The 18,337-nt window shown below is 34.8% G+C and overlaps 1 protein-coding gene across 2 annotated transcripts in view; it reads left to right on the top strand.

Annotated features, from left to right (window-relative positions):
- Positions 1-18,337, top strand: part of DPH6 (diphthamine biosynthesis 6) — a 639,691-nt gene that overhangs the window by 492,646 nt on the left and 128,708 nt on the right. For both annotated transcript variants that reach the window (XM_007480002.2, XM_007480003.2), the window contains exon 13: positions 2,128-2,370. In XM_007480002.2, the coding sequence (XP_007480064.1) occupies positions 2,128-2,370 (243 nt within the window). The remainder of the gene's footprint in view (positions 1-2,127; positions 2,371-18,337) is intronic.

Raw genomic sequence — 18,337 nt, 5'->3', positions numbered from 1 at the left:
TAAATATCTGTCTTCCTCTATCCATTACAGTAGTAAGAACCTCTCTTTTCTTTCTTTCCAGCTATCAGAAAAAAAAATTTTTAACTTTTCCAGTTCAGCAGAGGGAAAAGAAAGGTTAAAAGAAAGTTACCCAAAAAAACCCTCCACAGTTCCCCACTGAATTGGAGCCAAAAGCTCTGCCAGTTTTGCTCACATATCTCAGAGCTAGAGCCTGACCCTTCGTTTGACCAATGGGCTTATTGTACAAGAACTATCTGGGAGGTTTTTAAAAAGTGCTGTCTTAGTCCATATTTCAAAACACCGACAGATATTTTATCATTAATTAGTATTCATATTATGTCTCAAACAATCTGTTCAAGAATAGGGGAAGTGAACTAGTTGAACAGCTCTTGTTTGTCTCATAATTAACATGGGTGATGCATGTAGAGCCAAAGGCCTTTTGGGGGAGGAGGTAGATAAATGTTGGGGAGATAGCTCCTGAAACATTTAGACACTTACCTATTTTAGAGGCTGGGCTTCTCCAGAAGGTTGCACTTGGCATAGGGGGTGGGAAACACAGACCTCTTTAAAATTAGACCCATTCCTCTTTGATTCACAGCATCCTGGATTTGCTTCTCATCATGTCAACATGCCACTTGGGAGCTGGCTGGACTCCCTTGTTCAGTGACATATATTTCATAGTAGTTTTAAAAAACCATTTGTTCTTTCAACCACAACATGCTTTGCATTTCTCTTTCAAATTTGAGGGTATATATAGATTAATCAAAACAATATTTTTAACATTCCAAATAATTTTAAAAGATAGTGGATGGGTGTCAGTTAATCTATTATGTTCCTCTCCTCTTCCTCCCCCTCTTCAGCTGCTAATCTTAGAACTTGTATGCCAAATTGTGTAAGATATTCTTCCAATAGCTACATGTGTGACTCTTTTGTGAGCTCTACAGACAGTGATGAGGACAGATTTGGAGTTGCATATGGGACTGTCACATGGTTTGATTGCCTTGTCTTCCAGGATGGAGATTTCTTTTCACTGAGCTCTAATTCAGAGAAATCTTTAGTTCTATTCAGCAAACATTTAGGTCTGATTAAAGTCCTATAAATTCTCTAGTGAAGATTAAATAATTGGTATAGTGGCCCTATATATGAAAAAAAAGTGTTAACTACTTCTCTTTTTTTGACTATTCTATTCTTTGAACAACTTACATCTTCAGAGTCTTCTGGTTACATGAACTATCTTTTCAGTGCTTCATCACGCAGAATTTTAAGTAAAATAGATGTTGAATGCTTCACTTATTTAATCACCATGTGTTTTTTTTTAAAAGCAGAATCTAGAAAATATTGCAACAAAAAAAGTAAATGGTTTACAAAACATCTTACTAATGTAATATGGGTGAAAAATGTAATATAGCAAGAATAAAAGCCACATATTGCTATTTCTTGTGTCTCAAGTTGATCAAGTACAAGAGCTCTTATTTAAAATTTAATAAAAGTACATTATGCCCTTCTTTTAGGATTTGTCCCCATAAGACTAGCTTACTAAAAATGAAAAAAAAAATTTTTTTGCTATTCCAGTCACTAAAAACCCTTTATATAAATTCAAGGCAGTGCCTCCTTACACCAGAGGATTTTCTAGAGTAAAAAATGGAGTGGTTCACAGGTTCATAGATGTATCCCACTACTTTCAGAGGATTTAGAGCTAAGTGATACCTCATTTTACAGAGGCAGAAAACTGGTCCCTAAAAAAAATGACTTGTCCATAGTCACACTGATAGGAAACATCAGAACTTTCATTCAAGTTCAGATCCTCAGAATACAAATTCAGCACTCTTTCCAGTATACCCATTACCCCTCCTTATCAATGCATTTCATCCAACACAGTCACATATAAACCATTTATTCTCAGGTATTTTCAGATTGAATCTTCATGTTTAACTAACTCTGTTAAGTGCATCAAATTGAAGTGGTTGGCCATTCCATTGACCTGTAATTTTTGCCAGGATCAAGCTGATGTGGACTTGCTCCTATTAAGATAAAGTCATAATTCAGTGAAGGTCATGGAATCACCTAAAGAAGAGAATTCCTTTATTTACTTGGCTACATATTTTAACCTCCTTTTTTCTGTTCTAGGTTGGAGAAATCCTTTACATTGCTGGACAGATTGCCTTAGTACCTTGCACAATGAAGCTTGTGGGTGGAGGAATCTGGACTGAAGCTCATGTATCACTAAGGCACACCCTGAAAATTCTTAAAGCCATGAGCCAGGAAGCTACACTCCACCATGTCCTACTGGCACATTGTTATGTAACCAGTAGCAAGTACATTCCAGCTGCTCTTGCCACGTGGAGAGAGAATTTGAGAACACATAAAAAGGTAACCATAATGTTCATTTTCTTTCTAGTTTGCAAAAGAGCAATTTATGAAAAGATTTTCTTCAGGCAATATTAAGTCTTTCTCAGTGTACTTCAGAAGGGCTTGAACTAAATCTGGCATAATGAGGCTTGATTGAGCTGTTATGTTCTGCCTTGTAAGTGGCTGTGCACAATTGAGAAAGAAAATTGCTTAATAGAAAGTTATATTCATCACTAACTTTATGTTAATTCCCCAAAGCAATAAGTTAAGAATTCTTTAAAAGCAGCTAATGCCTCTTGGAATTTCTTTTAAATAATAACTCTGTTTAAAAACACTTCTGCCTATGTGTCACACTGTATGCTTTCCACAGTACAAGGGGTAAAGGTAGGGTTATCTTTTTAATGCTTTTTAGAGCAATGGGTTCATTTTACTTCCTCTCTTTGGAAATTTTTCATAGGGAATAAAAAGCATCAACTATCTGTTTTTATAACATATTCCATTTAAATTCCATTCATCAGCTTTAAAATCTAGATCCCAATCCCATGCTTTAGCCCCTGAGGTTTATGTTATTTTCTCAATTGTACTGAAATTGAGTTCCGTCACTTATATAACTCAGACAATTTAATGGAGATATCACCTATTGAATAAGATATAGGAATCTGCTCTTTTCTAAAGATGGCATAGAGAACTTGGAGTTTATAGGAGGTAGAATATTTTTTCCCTAGAACCTTTCAACCTTCATTAAAATTCTCCTCTGATAAGTTATCCTGTCATGGAAGTCTTATGTTCTGAATGGCAGTGTCACTGGAGTTCAAACTCCACAAGATGCTAACAACAATTCAATTAAATCCAAAAAACATTTCAAACAGCTACTATTTGGAATCTACTCTTTTAAGTATTGGGATTATAAAGATGAAAAATATCATAGTCCTTGCCATCAAAAAGCTAGGATACAAGGTAGAACATAATGAGAATAAAGGATAAATAAAGACACAATGCTCCAGAAAAATATTGGGAAGGAGAAAGAGATCCATTCATCTAGGGGAACCAGGAATGGCTTTTTGGGTAGTACATCTCCTAAACTGGGTCTTGTATTGAAGGACGAAAGAGATATGATATAGATAGAACTTAGATTATTTTTTATTTAAAGATGTAAAGAATTGCTGAAATTATCAAGTTAAATTTCAATGGATTATTGAGACATTTAAAAAAACTTTTTAAAAATTAAATCTATTTTATTGATGTTTTTTGCCTTTATATCACAGTTATTTCAGACATATGCCCAGATTGAATCTCCCTTGTGACAAAGAAAAAAATTAAATAAAAAAGCAATCATAGTGGGTAGTATGCACAATATTCTATCTTAATAATCTCTGACTTCTCTACCATGACAGAGAAAGTATTTCATTACCTTTTCTCTGAGACCATCACAGGTTTACATTTATTCAGAATTAGTCTTCTCTTTTGTGATCTTTTAAATTACAGTACTCTAGTTATGTATAGAGCTGAGTGATGCTGTGGATAAAGCACTGGGCCTAGAGTCAGGAAGTCTTGAGTACAAATTGACCTTGGACAGTTACTAGTTGTGTGACCCTTAGGAAGTCACATAACCCTGTTTACCTCAGTTTCTTCATCTGTGATATGAGCTGGAGAAAGAAATGGCAAACCACTATACTATCTTTCTAAAGAAAACTCTAAACAGGGTCATGAAGAGTCAGACCCAACTGAAAAGATTAAACAACCACAAATTGTATTTATTTTTCTCATGTTTCTCATTATTTTGCTCTGTATCAGTGCAGTGTATGGAGCATTGAACCTACTCCTGAGAAGACCTAGGTTTATATCCTGTCTCAAATATCTATAGTTGTGCAATTGTGGAAAAATCATTTAATTTCTCTGAGTTTCTTCCTCCTCTGTAAAATAAAAGATTTGGTCTCTGCTGTCCTTCCCATGCTCTAAATCTATGATCCCATTATCCTGTGAAGAAATCCTATACTTTTTAAATAGCATTTATTTGTTTGTTTGTTTGTTACAGTAAAATACCCAGTTAACTTCCTCCTTCCCTTTCCTTCACCCATTAAAGAAGGCATAATTTGCCAGAAAGATATATGTTTTTTATAAAACTACGTTTTACTTATTTCTATTTTTCAGTTCTTTCTCTAGAGGTAGAAATACACGTCATTCTTCAAACAATATTTCTGTTGCCATATATAATGTTCTCTTGGTTCTGCTCATTTCACTCTTCAAAATTTCAAGTAGATCTTTCCATGTTTTTCTAAAATCAATCTGCTTATTGTTTCTTTGTTGTGGTGATATTACATCACAGACATATGCCACCACTTGTTCAGCCATTCTTCAACTGATAGGCGTCCCTTCAGTCTTCAGCTCTTTGCTGAAGGGAGTTGTTATAAATATTTCAAACATATAGGAAGAAGTCTTACACTTGGATGATTTGAGTTCTATAGCATGAAATCCAGAGATAGAATAATGTGTATCAGAAACAGTAGACCAAAGAAGCAAAGTAATAATCGACCTGAAAAACCTATAGAGAGATAAAAAAGGTTTTTAGGTTTTAAAAAATGTTTTAAAACAAAAGAAGAGTTTATATTTTATCAGAGGTAATAGAAACCCATTGAATCTTCTTGAATAGGTAAAGCTCTATCTTTCAGAAGTACCCAATTCTTCTAAAACTATTTCCAACTTCATAATCTTATTTGCACTAAACATTCTCTTGAAAGCAGAATCTAGGTCTTATATACAAACCACTTATAAGTAAATTGTTTTCCAAAATTTCATTTGTACATACTTTGAACTGCACAACTTAAAACAATGCCAGGACTACAAATTTTGAAATTTTCCTCTCTGATAATAACCACCTGCACTTAATCCCTACACTATACTCTCACTTCTCTGGAACTTATTCAGAGCACCTCATGCCTTCCCTATTTGACCTGTTTCAAACTTCATTTGTCTCAACTGTATGTCATCCATTTCAACAGTATTTTCTCAAATCCTCTACCTGTCCCTAAATTTATTCATATCCTTGGTTCTTCAGTCTTGTTGATTCTCTCTACTAAGTGAACTCTATGTTCTCTCCAGTTCTCCTTTCCAGTGTTAGCTATTAATCACCTCTATTACCTTCTTTGCTTATCTTAATGGGATTTTTTTAGATGACAGCATATTGTTGTTCCTTCATTCAGAGGTACCCAACTCTTCTTAAATTCATGGTCCATAACATGCCAGACGCCTTTATCCTATACTGTCTCCCAATGCTTGTCCAAGCATTAGCATGTTATCTTCAATTAAAGATGAATTTTTCCTTTGTTGGCTGATGTTAATAATTATTGTTCCTATAACAGTCTAATGAGAGAAGAGAGGGGGATCATCCTTATTTTACCTCACATTTTTGTTTTTCCACTACAAGGAATGCTAGCAAGAAAAGCTATTTGCTTTTGATCATACTAAAGAAGTTCACATCAGTGCTTCTGCTTTTTAAACTTTTGGCATTAATGAGTGCTATGTTTGGTCAAAATTAAAATAATTGAAATAGTAAAATAAATATTATTTTTATTATTTTTGTTTTGCTCAAGTTTAACAATCCCTGGATCCCTGAAATGAACCATACATAGTCAAAATGAATTATGAATTATCTAGATTTGTTACTAATCATTTTGAAAATTTTAAAGTATTTTAATCAACTACCATTAGTGAGATTGGTCATCTCTCTCTTTTGACTCTCTGTTCTGGTTAACAGCAACATAAAAGGAATATTGTAGAAAGCTTTATGTTTACATTTAAGAATTTTTCTAGCATAAGTATTATTCATTCTTTAAATATTTGATATACAATTCAGTTATAAATACATGTAACTTGGTTTTGTTTTACCTCTTTTGGTAGTTCATTTATAATTTACTCAATTTCTTTTTCTAAGAACAGGTTATTCTTATTTTATTAATTTGAATGTTTTGCAGTTTTTGTAGCTACTCTTTGTTTTCCTTTAAATTCTTAAATATACTGATATTTAATACTAATTCTTTTTATTTCCTCTCCATTTTGACTTATCATTATTTACTGGTAATTTTATTTTCTTCTTTGCTTCTTGATCATATTAACCCAATAATTTATTTACTTTGATGGTCTTTTTTTTTAATCTCCTAATTTGGTTTAATTGATTCAATACTCAATACTCTTTTTTATTCTCAACTTCATTTATTTTCTTACCTAATTTTCATTCCCCAACAGATAAGTGGTTAAATAAATGGTCAAAAGATATGAACATACATTTCTCAAAACAGGAATTGTAAACTACAAACAACAATATGAAAGAGTGCTCTAAATCACTAAAGATAACCAAAGAAATTCAAGTAAAAAAACCCTAAAGGTTTCACATAGCTCTCAATAAATTAGCAAGACTGACCAAGGAGGAGAATAGTCAATGTTGACAATGTTTTGGTAAGAAAGGCCAGTGGTGCATGATTACTAAAACTATAAAATGAAGTAATAATCCTATAGTCATTTTGGAATTATTCAAATAAAGTGGCTAAAATGTTCATATCCATGACCCAGAGATCCTACTGCTACACATATCACTTAAATAGGTTATTGACAGAAAGAAAGGCTCCAAAGGCACCAAATTATTTATAGCAACACTTTTTGTGGTATCCAAGGACTGGAAACAAAATAAATACCCACAAATCATGGTATTTGGAATCAAGTATTACTGTACTATTAGAAATGACAAATCGTATAAATACAGAGAAGTTCCAAAAGCTTGTGAACTCGTACAAAATGAACTAAACAGAACCAAGAAAATAATATACACAAATGACTAAATTAATCTAAATGGAAAAAAATGACCACAAAATAATCAAAACTGAATATTGCAAATTTGTAAGGGATAAATTTGGTCATAAAGACAATATAGGAGAATTTCATTTCTACCAACCACTTGTTTGCAGCAGGTTAGAAGGTGAAGAGAAGAGAAAACAAGAGAGTGAGAAGTGGGAAAGGGCTTGAAAGGCCATAGATGTGAAATGTTGCATGAGACATGTTTTTTTCAATTTATTGATTGCTTTTGCTGAGAGTTTTTGTTTCTTTTCCTTTCTTCTTGCATTAAAAAATTATTTGTTAAAGAGGATGGCACTTAGAGAGGAGAAAAGGGATGCAAATGGAAATGTAGAAAATGTAAAAAGACTAATAAAAACCTATTCAAAAATAATTTTGAAGAAATTCTAGAGAAGTATCTTCATGTAGCTCAGGGTTGTACAAAAACTCATATCCAATAGGAACAACCCCAGGCAGAAAAGCCAGTCAGGTAAAACAAAATGAAAGCTTCCAAAAATGGGCTAGAAATACTACACAAATGCTTTCTGTATCAGGTGGCAGCAAGAATAGAGAACCTATACAAGGAAGATCTAATGTAAGTGGGATCACTCAGCCCTAGGTTATAAAAACTGTCTTGAGTTGGGAGCCAGACACACCCATACTAAGACAGCAACATCAGTACAAGGACTACAACAAAGGCTTCTGAAATCCATAGGAATCAGACCTAAATATGCAGCTTTTTAAGTTCCTCTGATCCATGGAGTCTTGAGACCAACAGCATTCTGAGGGCAGATACACCAGAAATAGAAGCCAGCAGAAAGTAACCCAAGGTAATCAGCATTAGGACCAAACTAAGCGAAACCACCTCTCCCAAATAATTAGGTGGAAGAAGAGCCTACCTCTGAAACAAAGCCTCTATTCAAGCACTAAGGTTACAGATATGAATAAATAGAAATTGTGGATTATAATAAAGAAATATTTATAGCTCTAGAACCATTCACATATCCAAGCCAGAAGGAGACAGTAACTCCACAACCAGCTTTTTCCATAACAACCAAACCTAGTAGGAAGATATCAAGAAATCCCAGTATAAGTACTGATAGAATGTTTAAAACATTTGGGAGTACACCTACCAAAACATACACAGGAACTAGATGAATAGAACTAAAAAATCTTCCTTATAGAAATGAAATAGTTACCTAAATAATTGGAGAGATACCAGTTCTTTGTAATTGGTATATGATAAAATGTCACTATGGTCCCAATTAACTTACTTATTCAGTGCTATATAAAACTACCAAAGTATTACTTCACAGATCTAGAGAAAATAATAACAGTATTCATCTGAAGGAACAAAAGGTCAAGAATTTCTAGGGAAATAATGGGGGGAAAGTGAAAAGGGAGACTTAATGATTCCAGAATTCAAACTGATAGCAGTAATCAACACTATTTCATAATGTTTTTAGAATAGAAAAAGTTAATTCTCAGAACAGATTAGGTTTCAATATCTAAAGAGAAACAAACATAGTTCAATAAATCTAAAGACTCCAATTACTAGCGTAAGGATTAGGATAGGATAGGATAGGATAGGATAGGATAGGATAGGATAGGATAGGATAGGATAGGATAGGAGATCTGCAAATGAGTCCAGCAAAAATTAATTTAGACCAATATCTCACACAATATACTACAATGAGCTCCAAAAGGAAATGTGAAAAAGTTATAAAATGAACATGAACAAATTAGAAGAACAAAGAAGGAAATACCTTTTATGTCAATGAATAACAGTTCATAACCAAATATGGGGCAATATAGATCACTAATGATAAAATGGACAATTTCTATTATGTAAAATTGACATGTTTCTACCCAAAGAAAATCAATGCCATTAAAATTAGAAAGGAAACCACTGAAGGAAAAATCTTTATACCCAGTTTCTTTGACAAATGTCTGATACCCTAGATATATAAGAAACCAATTCAAATTGTTAAGAACAAGAATTATTCCCAAAAAATAAAGATTAAAAGAGGGGGGAAAGCCATGCTATCAGCAGCCATATGAAAAATTTTTTCCTAATAAACAATGAGATAAATGTAAATTAAAACAATTCTGAGGGTTTGCCTAAAATCAGCAACAAGAACAATAAAAAAGGAAAACTATAATTGTGAGAAGCACTCTGTTTGGTCCTTCTGTTCCCCATAAGAAATGACGGGGCAAGCTCTCTAGCCTGTTCTGCTTAGCTCTCTAAGATCTTGGGATGTTAGGCAACTGCTAATTCAACATGAGTTGTCATTGAGATCTAACAGCCCAGAAAGCCATTAAAGGAGATGTACAGTAGAGTACTAGGGACTATACACTATACTATTATAATCTAATCAGACCACATTTGGAGTATTGTGTTCAGCTGTAGACTTCACAGTTCAGGAAGAATATTGATGGGCTGAAGTATTCAGAGAGGGGCAACCAGAATGGTCAAAGACTACAAGAATGTGACTTATGTCACATCAGGTTGTTCACCATGGAAAAGAGAAACATGATTTGGGACATGACTCAAGTATTTGAAAGGGATGTGGAGATTATAATTAGATTCATTTTCCTTGGGCCTAGAGATAGAAATAGGAAAAAATAATAGAAATTGGAAAGAAACAAAGGTAGGTTCAATTTAAGGCAAAACTTCCTAACATTGAGAACTTACCATTATGGAATTGGCTGTCTTTGAGAAGGGTGACTCCTCCTTCATTTGAGTTCATTCAGCTTTTAGTGAATGACCACTTGTCATGAATGGTGTAAAGAGATCATAAAGAGCTAGAAAAGATCTCAGACACGACTTAGTTCAAATCATTTTTCAGATGAGGGACCCTAAGGACTGGTTAAGTTAAGTGACTTCCCTAAGGCTTCACAAATAGAAAGAATTTTAATATTCCAGAGCCAGTGTTCTGTTGTGGGTTTGTTTGTTTTTTCTGCCTCCTTGGGTATTTGTTATTCAGTTTAAGTTGAACTTTGGACTCTATATTCATTTTCTTTATTTTCCTTCTACTCGTCTTGTTATTTCTTATTAGTTTGTTTTGCTGGACCATCCATTATCTTCCTTTTAATTATGAACAAACCACCACAAAGTTCTGCCCTTTTTCCTATCTCTCTCGTTATATTTTCTCTTTTAGTGAATTTATCCATTCCCATGGATTCAATTATCCTCTCTATGCAAATGACTCACTCCCCAATCCTTCTCTGTAGTTCCATTCCCACATTGCCATAGCCATCTCAAATTTAACATGCACAAAAATCATTCATTATCTTTTCTCTCAAACCTGCTATTTTTCCTAAATTTATTATTTCTGTTAAGGATATCACCATCTTTCCACAGGGTGGAATTGTATTATAAAAAAAATCATAGAGTAGCTAATGTGATTTTGCTGGGACTTAAAGGATATAAAAGGGATCATTGTAAAAAATATAGCTAGAAAGGTAGTTTGGTGTCATGGCCCTAAATGCCAGGCTAAGGTGCTTTCATTTATTCAGAAGGTAGTAGATAGTCTTTGAAAGTTTTTGAGTAGAAAAATAATGTCTTACCTGTATTTTCAGAAGATTATCTTCATAGTTGAATAAAGAATGGATTAAAAAGGTGAGAGATTATAGGCAGTTTGCAGAATACTACAGTAGACCAAACAAGAAGTACTATATACTTGGTTATAATAGTGTGAATGAAAACAAGAAACAATTGACAAATGGGCAAGGGACATGAACAGGCAGTTCACAACCAAAGAAATCAAAACTATTAATAAGCACATGAAAAAGTGCTCTACATCTCTTATAATCAGAGAGATGCAAATCAAAACAACTCTGAGGTATCACCTCACACCTAGCAGATTGGCTAACATGACAGCTATGGAAAGTAATGAATGCTGGAGGGGATGTGGCAAAGTAGGGACACTAATTCATTGCTGGTGGAGTTGTGAATTGATCCAACCATTCTGGAGGGCAATTTGGAACTATGCCCAAAGGGTGATAAAAGACTGTCTGCCCTTTGATCCAGCCATAGCACTGCTGGGTTTGTACCCCAAAGAGATAATAAGGAAAAAGATTTGTACAAGAATATTCATAGCTGCACTCTTTGTGGTGGCCAAAAATTGGAAAACGAGGGGATGCCCTTCAATTGGGGAATGGCTGAACAAATTGTGATATATGTTGGTGATGGAATACTATTGTGCTAAAAGGAATAATAAAGTAGAGGAATTTCATGGAGACTGGAACAACCTCCAGGAAGTGGTGCAGAGCGAAAGGAGCAGAACCAAAAAAACATTGTACACAGAGACTGATACATTGTGGTACAATCAAAGGTGATGGACTTCTCCATTAGGTCAATGCAATGTCCCTGAACAATCTGCAGGGATCTAAAAAATACTATCCACAAGCAGAGGATAAACTGTGGGAGTAAAAACACCAATGAAAAGCAACTGCTTGACTACAGGGGTGGAGGGAATATGACTGAGGAGAGACTCTAAATGAACACTCTAATGCAAATACCAACAACAGGGAAATGGGTTCGAGTCAAGAACACATGTGATAACCAGTGTAATCGTGCGTCGGCTATGGTTGGAGGGGGGGGGAGGGGAGGAAAAGAAAATGATCTTTGTTTCCAGTGAATAATGTATGGAAATGACCATATAAAATAATGTTTAAAATTTAAAAAAAAGAAAAAAAAAGAAAACAAAAAACAGTCAGGGTAAAAGTCAACAAGATATGGCAAATGATTGAGAATTCAGAGTTCAGTTGAATATAAGGGAAAAATCAAAAATATTGTCCTACCTTAAGTGCCCAAAGGTGGTAATGTCATCAACTGCAATGAGAAGTTGGAATATGGACAAATGTAGGGCAGAATATGATGAGTTCCGTTTGGGAATATTGATTTGAGGTGAACCATAGCCTGGGGTGGAGATGTCAAGTAGGTAGTTGAAAATAGGGGACTTGCAGAAAGGTTGGGTCTTGTTATATAGATTTGGGAGTCAGCTGCATTCAGCAATAGTTGAAGTCTTATGATTAGATAAGATCACCAATAGAAAACATTAAATAACTAATAACAAAGACTTGAGGACATCCAGACTTTACAGGATCAGGAGAATGATCAATCAACAAAACTGAGAAACCATTAATATGGTTAGAAGGAGAATCAGAACAGTAGCTAATAAAGTAGAGAATATGCAAATGGAGTCTGTTTCCTCTTATCTAAAATGAAGAAGTTGGTTTAGATTATCCTTGATATCTTTCCAGCACCAGAACTATGGCCCTAAGAACTAAGTTTGGAGATGTTGATCACTAGAAGGTTGAATATCATTTAAGAGGTCATTAAACCACCTACTAAGATTAATAAATTAATTAGGTAGGTTGTTTTCTGCATGGGTGGGGCAAGTTCCCCCATTGCAGAAATCACAGATCCTTCAAAGTATTGAAGTATTCCACAAGCTTTACTAAGAGCCTTCCAAATTTTCATTTTGCCCTTTCATTTCCATTTCTTATCCTGTTTTCCCCTATGACTCTTCTTTGAATGAAAGCTGTGCATACAGCCCCACTGACAGGCATTCAGTTGTCAATTAGGACCAACTAAATGAAAACCTAAGATCCTCCTACCCAGCCAATATTGAACATATTGCATTTATGGTGCTCTTCTTCCCTGGCAATATTTGAGGGAAAACTATAACTGAACTTCAGGACTTGGATTCACCACATGACAGCATGTTATGCTAAGGAAATTGCACCAAGAGCAAAAATCATGGTAGAAAAGTGAAAAGCATCAGCAATAACTGCGTTAGTTAAAAAAGTAGAAACATGTCCCAATAGCATATGTTTTCACAATTTTCATTGAGTGCTTTCTTTGATTGAGCCAAAGCACCAGAGACATGCTTCCAGACACCGTGGTTTAGAGAAACCTTATTTTAGATACATCTGGCTCAACATAATATAGACTTTTCTATCATTTAGCTTACTGGCAGCAAGGAACTTGTGAAGCAGTCCTTCCAGCAGTCAGTCCTGACCTCTCTACTTATATCTTTTCCTGAGCCCATTCCAGTTGAGAATCTCTCTCTTAAATAAGAAAATGGCACTAGATTTAAATTGTATCCCTGAGAGATAGCTTTACCACCATGACTTTCAACATTGCTATAGAGTCACTCTGCTTCCATGTCTAAGAAAAAGAAATTTTAAGCTTAAGCTTCAATAAACCATGTAGGACTCCAATGTTTACACACAATCTAATCCTAATGACCTGATGTCGCAGATGAATTCTTTTTCCCTATAGGGTGATATATGTATAATTTCTCAATATTCCATGTTCTTTATAATAGGAACTCACAGGTTTATGGTGCTTTATACTCTGCAAAGTACTTTCCTTACAACAGTCCTGTGAGGTAAATTGTACAAGCAGTAGTATCCTATACTTACAAATAAATCAGTTAGTCCACAAGAATTTGTTTCTTTTTTTAAACTCTTAGAATCCATATTAAATATTATTTCTAAGGCAGAAAAGTGGTAAGGGGTTAAGTGACTTGCCCACCATCACACTGCTAGAAAGTCTCTGAGACCAGATTTAAATTCACAAGCCTTTATCAAACCCTTATTAAGAGCCAGACATTTTGCTAAATGCTAAGGATACAAAGCAAAGGCAAAAATATGGACCCAGCCCTGAAAAAGTTCACATTCACAGCTCACATTCATAAGCTCCCAAAAGCTGCATGTCCATGATCGCACAGCTGAAAAAGCTGGTTCTCAAACCCATGTCTGACTCCAAGCCTTGTCCTGTGTAGAAACTAGGGGGAGGACTTCATTCTTTCATCTCCAGTACACTCACTAATGGGCCACAGTGCCCTGGTTGGTAGTTGTCTCTGCTAGCTCCTACATCTAGGCCCTGAACCCTACATCTTTCACTCCCCAGTGAGCACCTCCCCAGAGGCCATACTATCCTCAAATTGAGTTCTAGAATCATAATCCAATTATCCCCATAACTGCTCTTTGAGAAGGGAAAAAAAGTCTACTTCCCTCTAGTTTCACTCATCATGTCCTTAACTTTCTACACAAAAAACCCCTTCCCAGCCACCTCTAAGCAACTAGGAGGTGCAGCAAAGAGAGCACAGACCCTGGCATTAGAAAGATGAGTTCAAACCCAATCAATCTCTGACACTGAGCAGCTGCAAGCAAGTCATTTAACTTCTCTCTGACTCAGTTTCCTCAAATGTAAAATGTGGAAAATAACTGCACCTACTTTCAGGGTTGTTGTGAGGCTCAGTGAAATAGTATTTGCAAAGACTTTAGTACCTTACCTGGCACATAATAGGTGCTTAATAAATACTTGTTTGTTACTTTCATATGTTAATTCTCATTTGATCTTCATAATAAGAGAAGTGCTGTTGTTTTTTTTTCCCTTGTTTTACACATAAGGAAATTGAAGTACAGAGAAGTCAAGTGCTTTGCCCAGGGTCATTGAACCAAAGTTTTGGGTAAAAGATTTGAACTCAGTTTTTCCTCAGGATTATTCAACCTCAGGAAGTTTCAAAAATTTCATCCTGATATTTCAAAATAAACCAAATTATTTTCACCTATACCACATGACAAAAGACATAATGCCATTAATGTGGTTATCTTTGCTTTTCTGCAATTATATACTCTACTGGACAAAATCATAGTAGAGAAAATATTTTCTTGGAGAAGCAGATCCTGGTGTACCTCTCAGAAATTCTATTGGGCAAAATGAATCCTAATCAGTCTTAAAGTCCTTGAAACATGAAAGTAATTTCCAGGTCTGTGAGCCAAAATCCCTAATACCTACCTGACAACTTGGACTATTACAGAAATACCAAATCAAATTAGAAATGCTGGCTTTCTGGTTAATAATAGTATTTCTTTTCCTGAAAATTATCATTAGTTTTCAAAGTTGTTATAGCTGTTTCATATTAAGTGGATTTATACAATATGTATTAATCTAACAAGAATTAGGTTCCTACTAAGTGCAAGACCCACGCTAAGTGCAAGGCAAAGTCTAAAATTAACTAAATCCAAATCCCGAAAACTCATGAAACTTACGATAGCACATAGTTAAATATAGAACAAATCTGAATATCACACCACTGTTACTATTAACTGAATTACTGTGAATAATATTTCTATGCAGAATCTCCCTACAACATTCTTCATCTCTTTTTTGAGACTGTAATTAACAAATAAAAAGAAAATTATTTGTAAACTTTCCCCATTTTTCATTTTTGTTTTCTGTGTGATTTTCTTCCATTAGATTGTAAGCTCCTTAAGGATAGGCGCTATCTTTTTTTTGTCTATATTTATATCCCTAGCACATTAGCACACTGACTGCTTCGTCCACAGTAGGTGCTGAATAAATATATATTGACTATAGATTGGATTGAAAACTATCTACTTATTATTCTAAGCAAAAAGGACTAAATAGCCAACTTCTTTAAATATCCCAGAAATTGCTTTTAATAATAATAATAACTCATTTTTATAGCACTTTAAATTTTTCAAAACATATCTTTTATATTACCATTGGCTAAATAGTACAAATTTAATTTCTCCCCCCCTAACAAACTTCTTTTTTTTTAAACCCTTACTTTAAATCTTAGAATCAATGCTTAGGCAAACGAGCAATAATGGTTAGGCAATGGGGGTTAAGTGACTTGCCCAGGGTCATCGAAGTAGGAAATATCCAAGGCCAGATTTGGACCCAGGACCCCTTATCTCTGGGCCTCACTCTCAATCCACTAAGCCACCTAGCTGCCCCCTGACAAATAGATTTCTAAAGGGCTAAATTACTTGCCTGTGGTTATGCAGTTAATGTCGGAAACAAGATTCAAACCGAGCTTGAGCTCCTGCAATGCCTTTTCCACTGTGGCATGCCACCTCTATTTTTTTTTTTATTTGGATTAGCCTTTGAGGAACTTCATTTAAGCTCAGACAAGGATCTATGATTTTGTCTATGTGGGAGGAAGGATGGATGAGAAGAATGGGTGCTTTCATCAGTATGAGAATTGCCTCATCTGAAGCCAATCACAGCCTGTCCATAATTTAATAAATATTTCTTGAGAATGATTTATAGGTTCAAAGGGGTTAAGTGACTTGCCTCATTCATGGTTAATTGACCATGGTCATGGTCATAGGTGGGATTTGCATCCAAATTTTCCTAATTCCAATACACTGTTATTCTATAAAGTTAAATAGCATTTCAAATTAATAATCTTCTTCTAAAATAAAAACATTTAAAGAAATGCATTTGTTGTACTAATTATTAACCAAATTAGTACACAAGACATATAGAGGTCCCAATCTGTGATTTCATCAATGTTGGAAATTTCTGGTATGGAAACTCCCTCCAGTGAAACACATCAACAACTCATGTGTAATTTGTAGTCCTGGGAGAATCCTAGACCTGGAAAATAAAAGTTATGACTTACTCATGTTCACACAACTAATATGTATCAAATGTAAAACCTGAATTGAATTCTTCTAGACTCCCACAGCTGACCTTCACACCACTCAGCTGTGATAGATACCTCTCACTTTCATTTAATTTAAGGTAACTAAAATTTTGGGAGTAGCTAGGTGGGTCAGTGAATAGCACACCAAGCCTGGAATCAGGAGGACCTGGGTGCAAATGTAGCCTCAGACACTTCCTGGCTGTGGGACCCTAGGCAAGTTCCTTAACCCCATTACCTTGCCCTTCTTTCTTAGAGTGGTTACTAATACAGAAAGTAGGATTTTAAATAAATGCTAAATGAAATTTGTAGACTAATTATGAATAGTTAATGGAAAAAAAGATTTAGAGAAATGCATTTGTTGTACTAATTATTAACAAAATGCAATACTAGTTTCTTATATTCCTCTGAATATGCTTCCGTGCCACCACCCCAGGACCTTTCTACTTTAAGTTATTAGGAGAATTTAGGACTGTGACAATGAAATTCAGAAGTTAGCATTTTGTGAACTATAACTTAGGCTATTAAAACTTATCACTGATTTAAATTGACAGCTTTCAAATTCAGTATCATCTTGTGTTTTTCTTTTCTTCAGCTCTTTTTAGTGACAGTGTCATATAATATGATGATTTTATGGGTGGTTCTGCTAGCTCATTCATCAGAGTAATCAATAGGGGGAAAAATCAGCCATATGGGTTGTAGTCCATTTGTATTGGATAGGACAGATGGCATTATTGATAGATGGAAATATTCCAAATATTTCTTCATAATGATTTTAAAGTTACTCTTGTTCCTGAATTTTATTAATTTAATGTCTATACTTAAAAGGCAACTCAGTTAGCATGTATCCATTTTGATCATATGTATGAGTGAATTAAAGCTTCAATTGTCTTTGTGTGTTCAAATAAAGTGATTATTTCAGTGATGAATGGTTTGCATTTTAGCCACGAATCATAGAATGTCAGAGCCTAAGGGAACCTTAAAGTCCAACTCTCTCATTTTATAGGGAAACAAAAGCTCTGAGACAATAAGAAGCTGCTGCAGCTAGTAAGGGTGAAAGCCAGCATTTGAACCTGTCTCCTATGTCCAGGTATAGTTAGTATTCTTCTCATTACATCATTGTGTTTTCCTTTATTCCTGGAGAATTTACCACATTGGCATCTTAAATACTTAAAACATCTGAGAGCAGAGCATGAGATGACTATTGAAAACTCTAGATATGAAGAACAGGAAGCTACAGAACAATTTTTTTCCTTACTTCACTTTCTCATAGCTCTGTCCTAGTTTCTGTCTCAAAAGGCCACAGGATCAATCCTAACCATAACAATGACTTTAGCAGCTATTCAGTCATTTTAATTGTGTCCAATTTTTTGTGACCCCATTTGGCAAAGATACTAGAACAATTTGTCACTTCCTTCCCCCAGCTCATTTTACAGATGAGGAAACTAAGGCAAACAGTTAAGTGACTTGCCCAAAGTCACAAACCTACTAAGTGCCTGAGATCAGATTTGAACTCAGGAAGTTGAGTCTTCTTGACTCCAGGCCTGGTATTCTATCCACTGACTGTACCAACTCGCTGCCCCATTCGTGCTAACCTATCATTTATTAAACTGATTATGAGAATGAAAAGTTTTCGTGTTTTCTTGTCCCCTAATATGGACTTTTGTCACATTGACAATTGGGGTAGTGAT

This window comes from Monodelphis domestica, chromosome 1 (genome assembly GCF_027887165.1).
Source record: "Monodelphis domestica isolate mMonDom1 chromosome 1, mMonDom1.pri, whole genome shotgun sequence".
NCBI classification, from domain to species: Eukaryota; Metazoa; Chordata; class Mammalia; order Didelphimorphia; family Didelphidae; genus Monodelphis; species Monodelphis domestica.
Note: the sequence above shows the minus strand (reverse complement) of the source record. Positions and strands in the feature narration are given on the sequence as shown.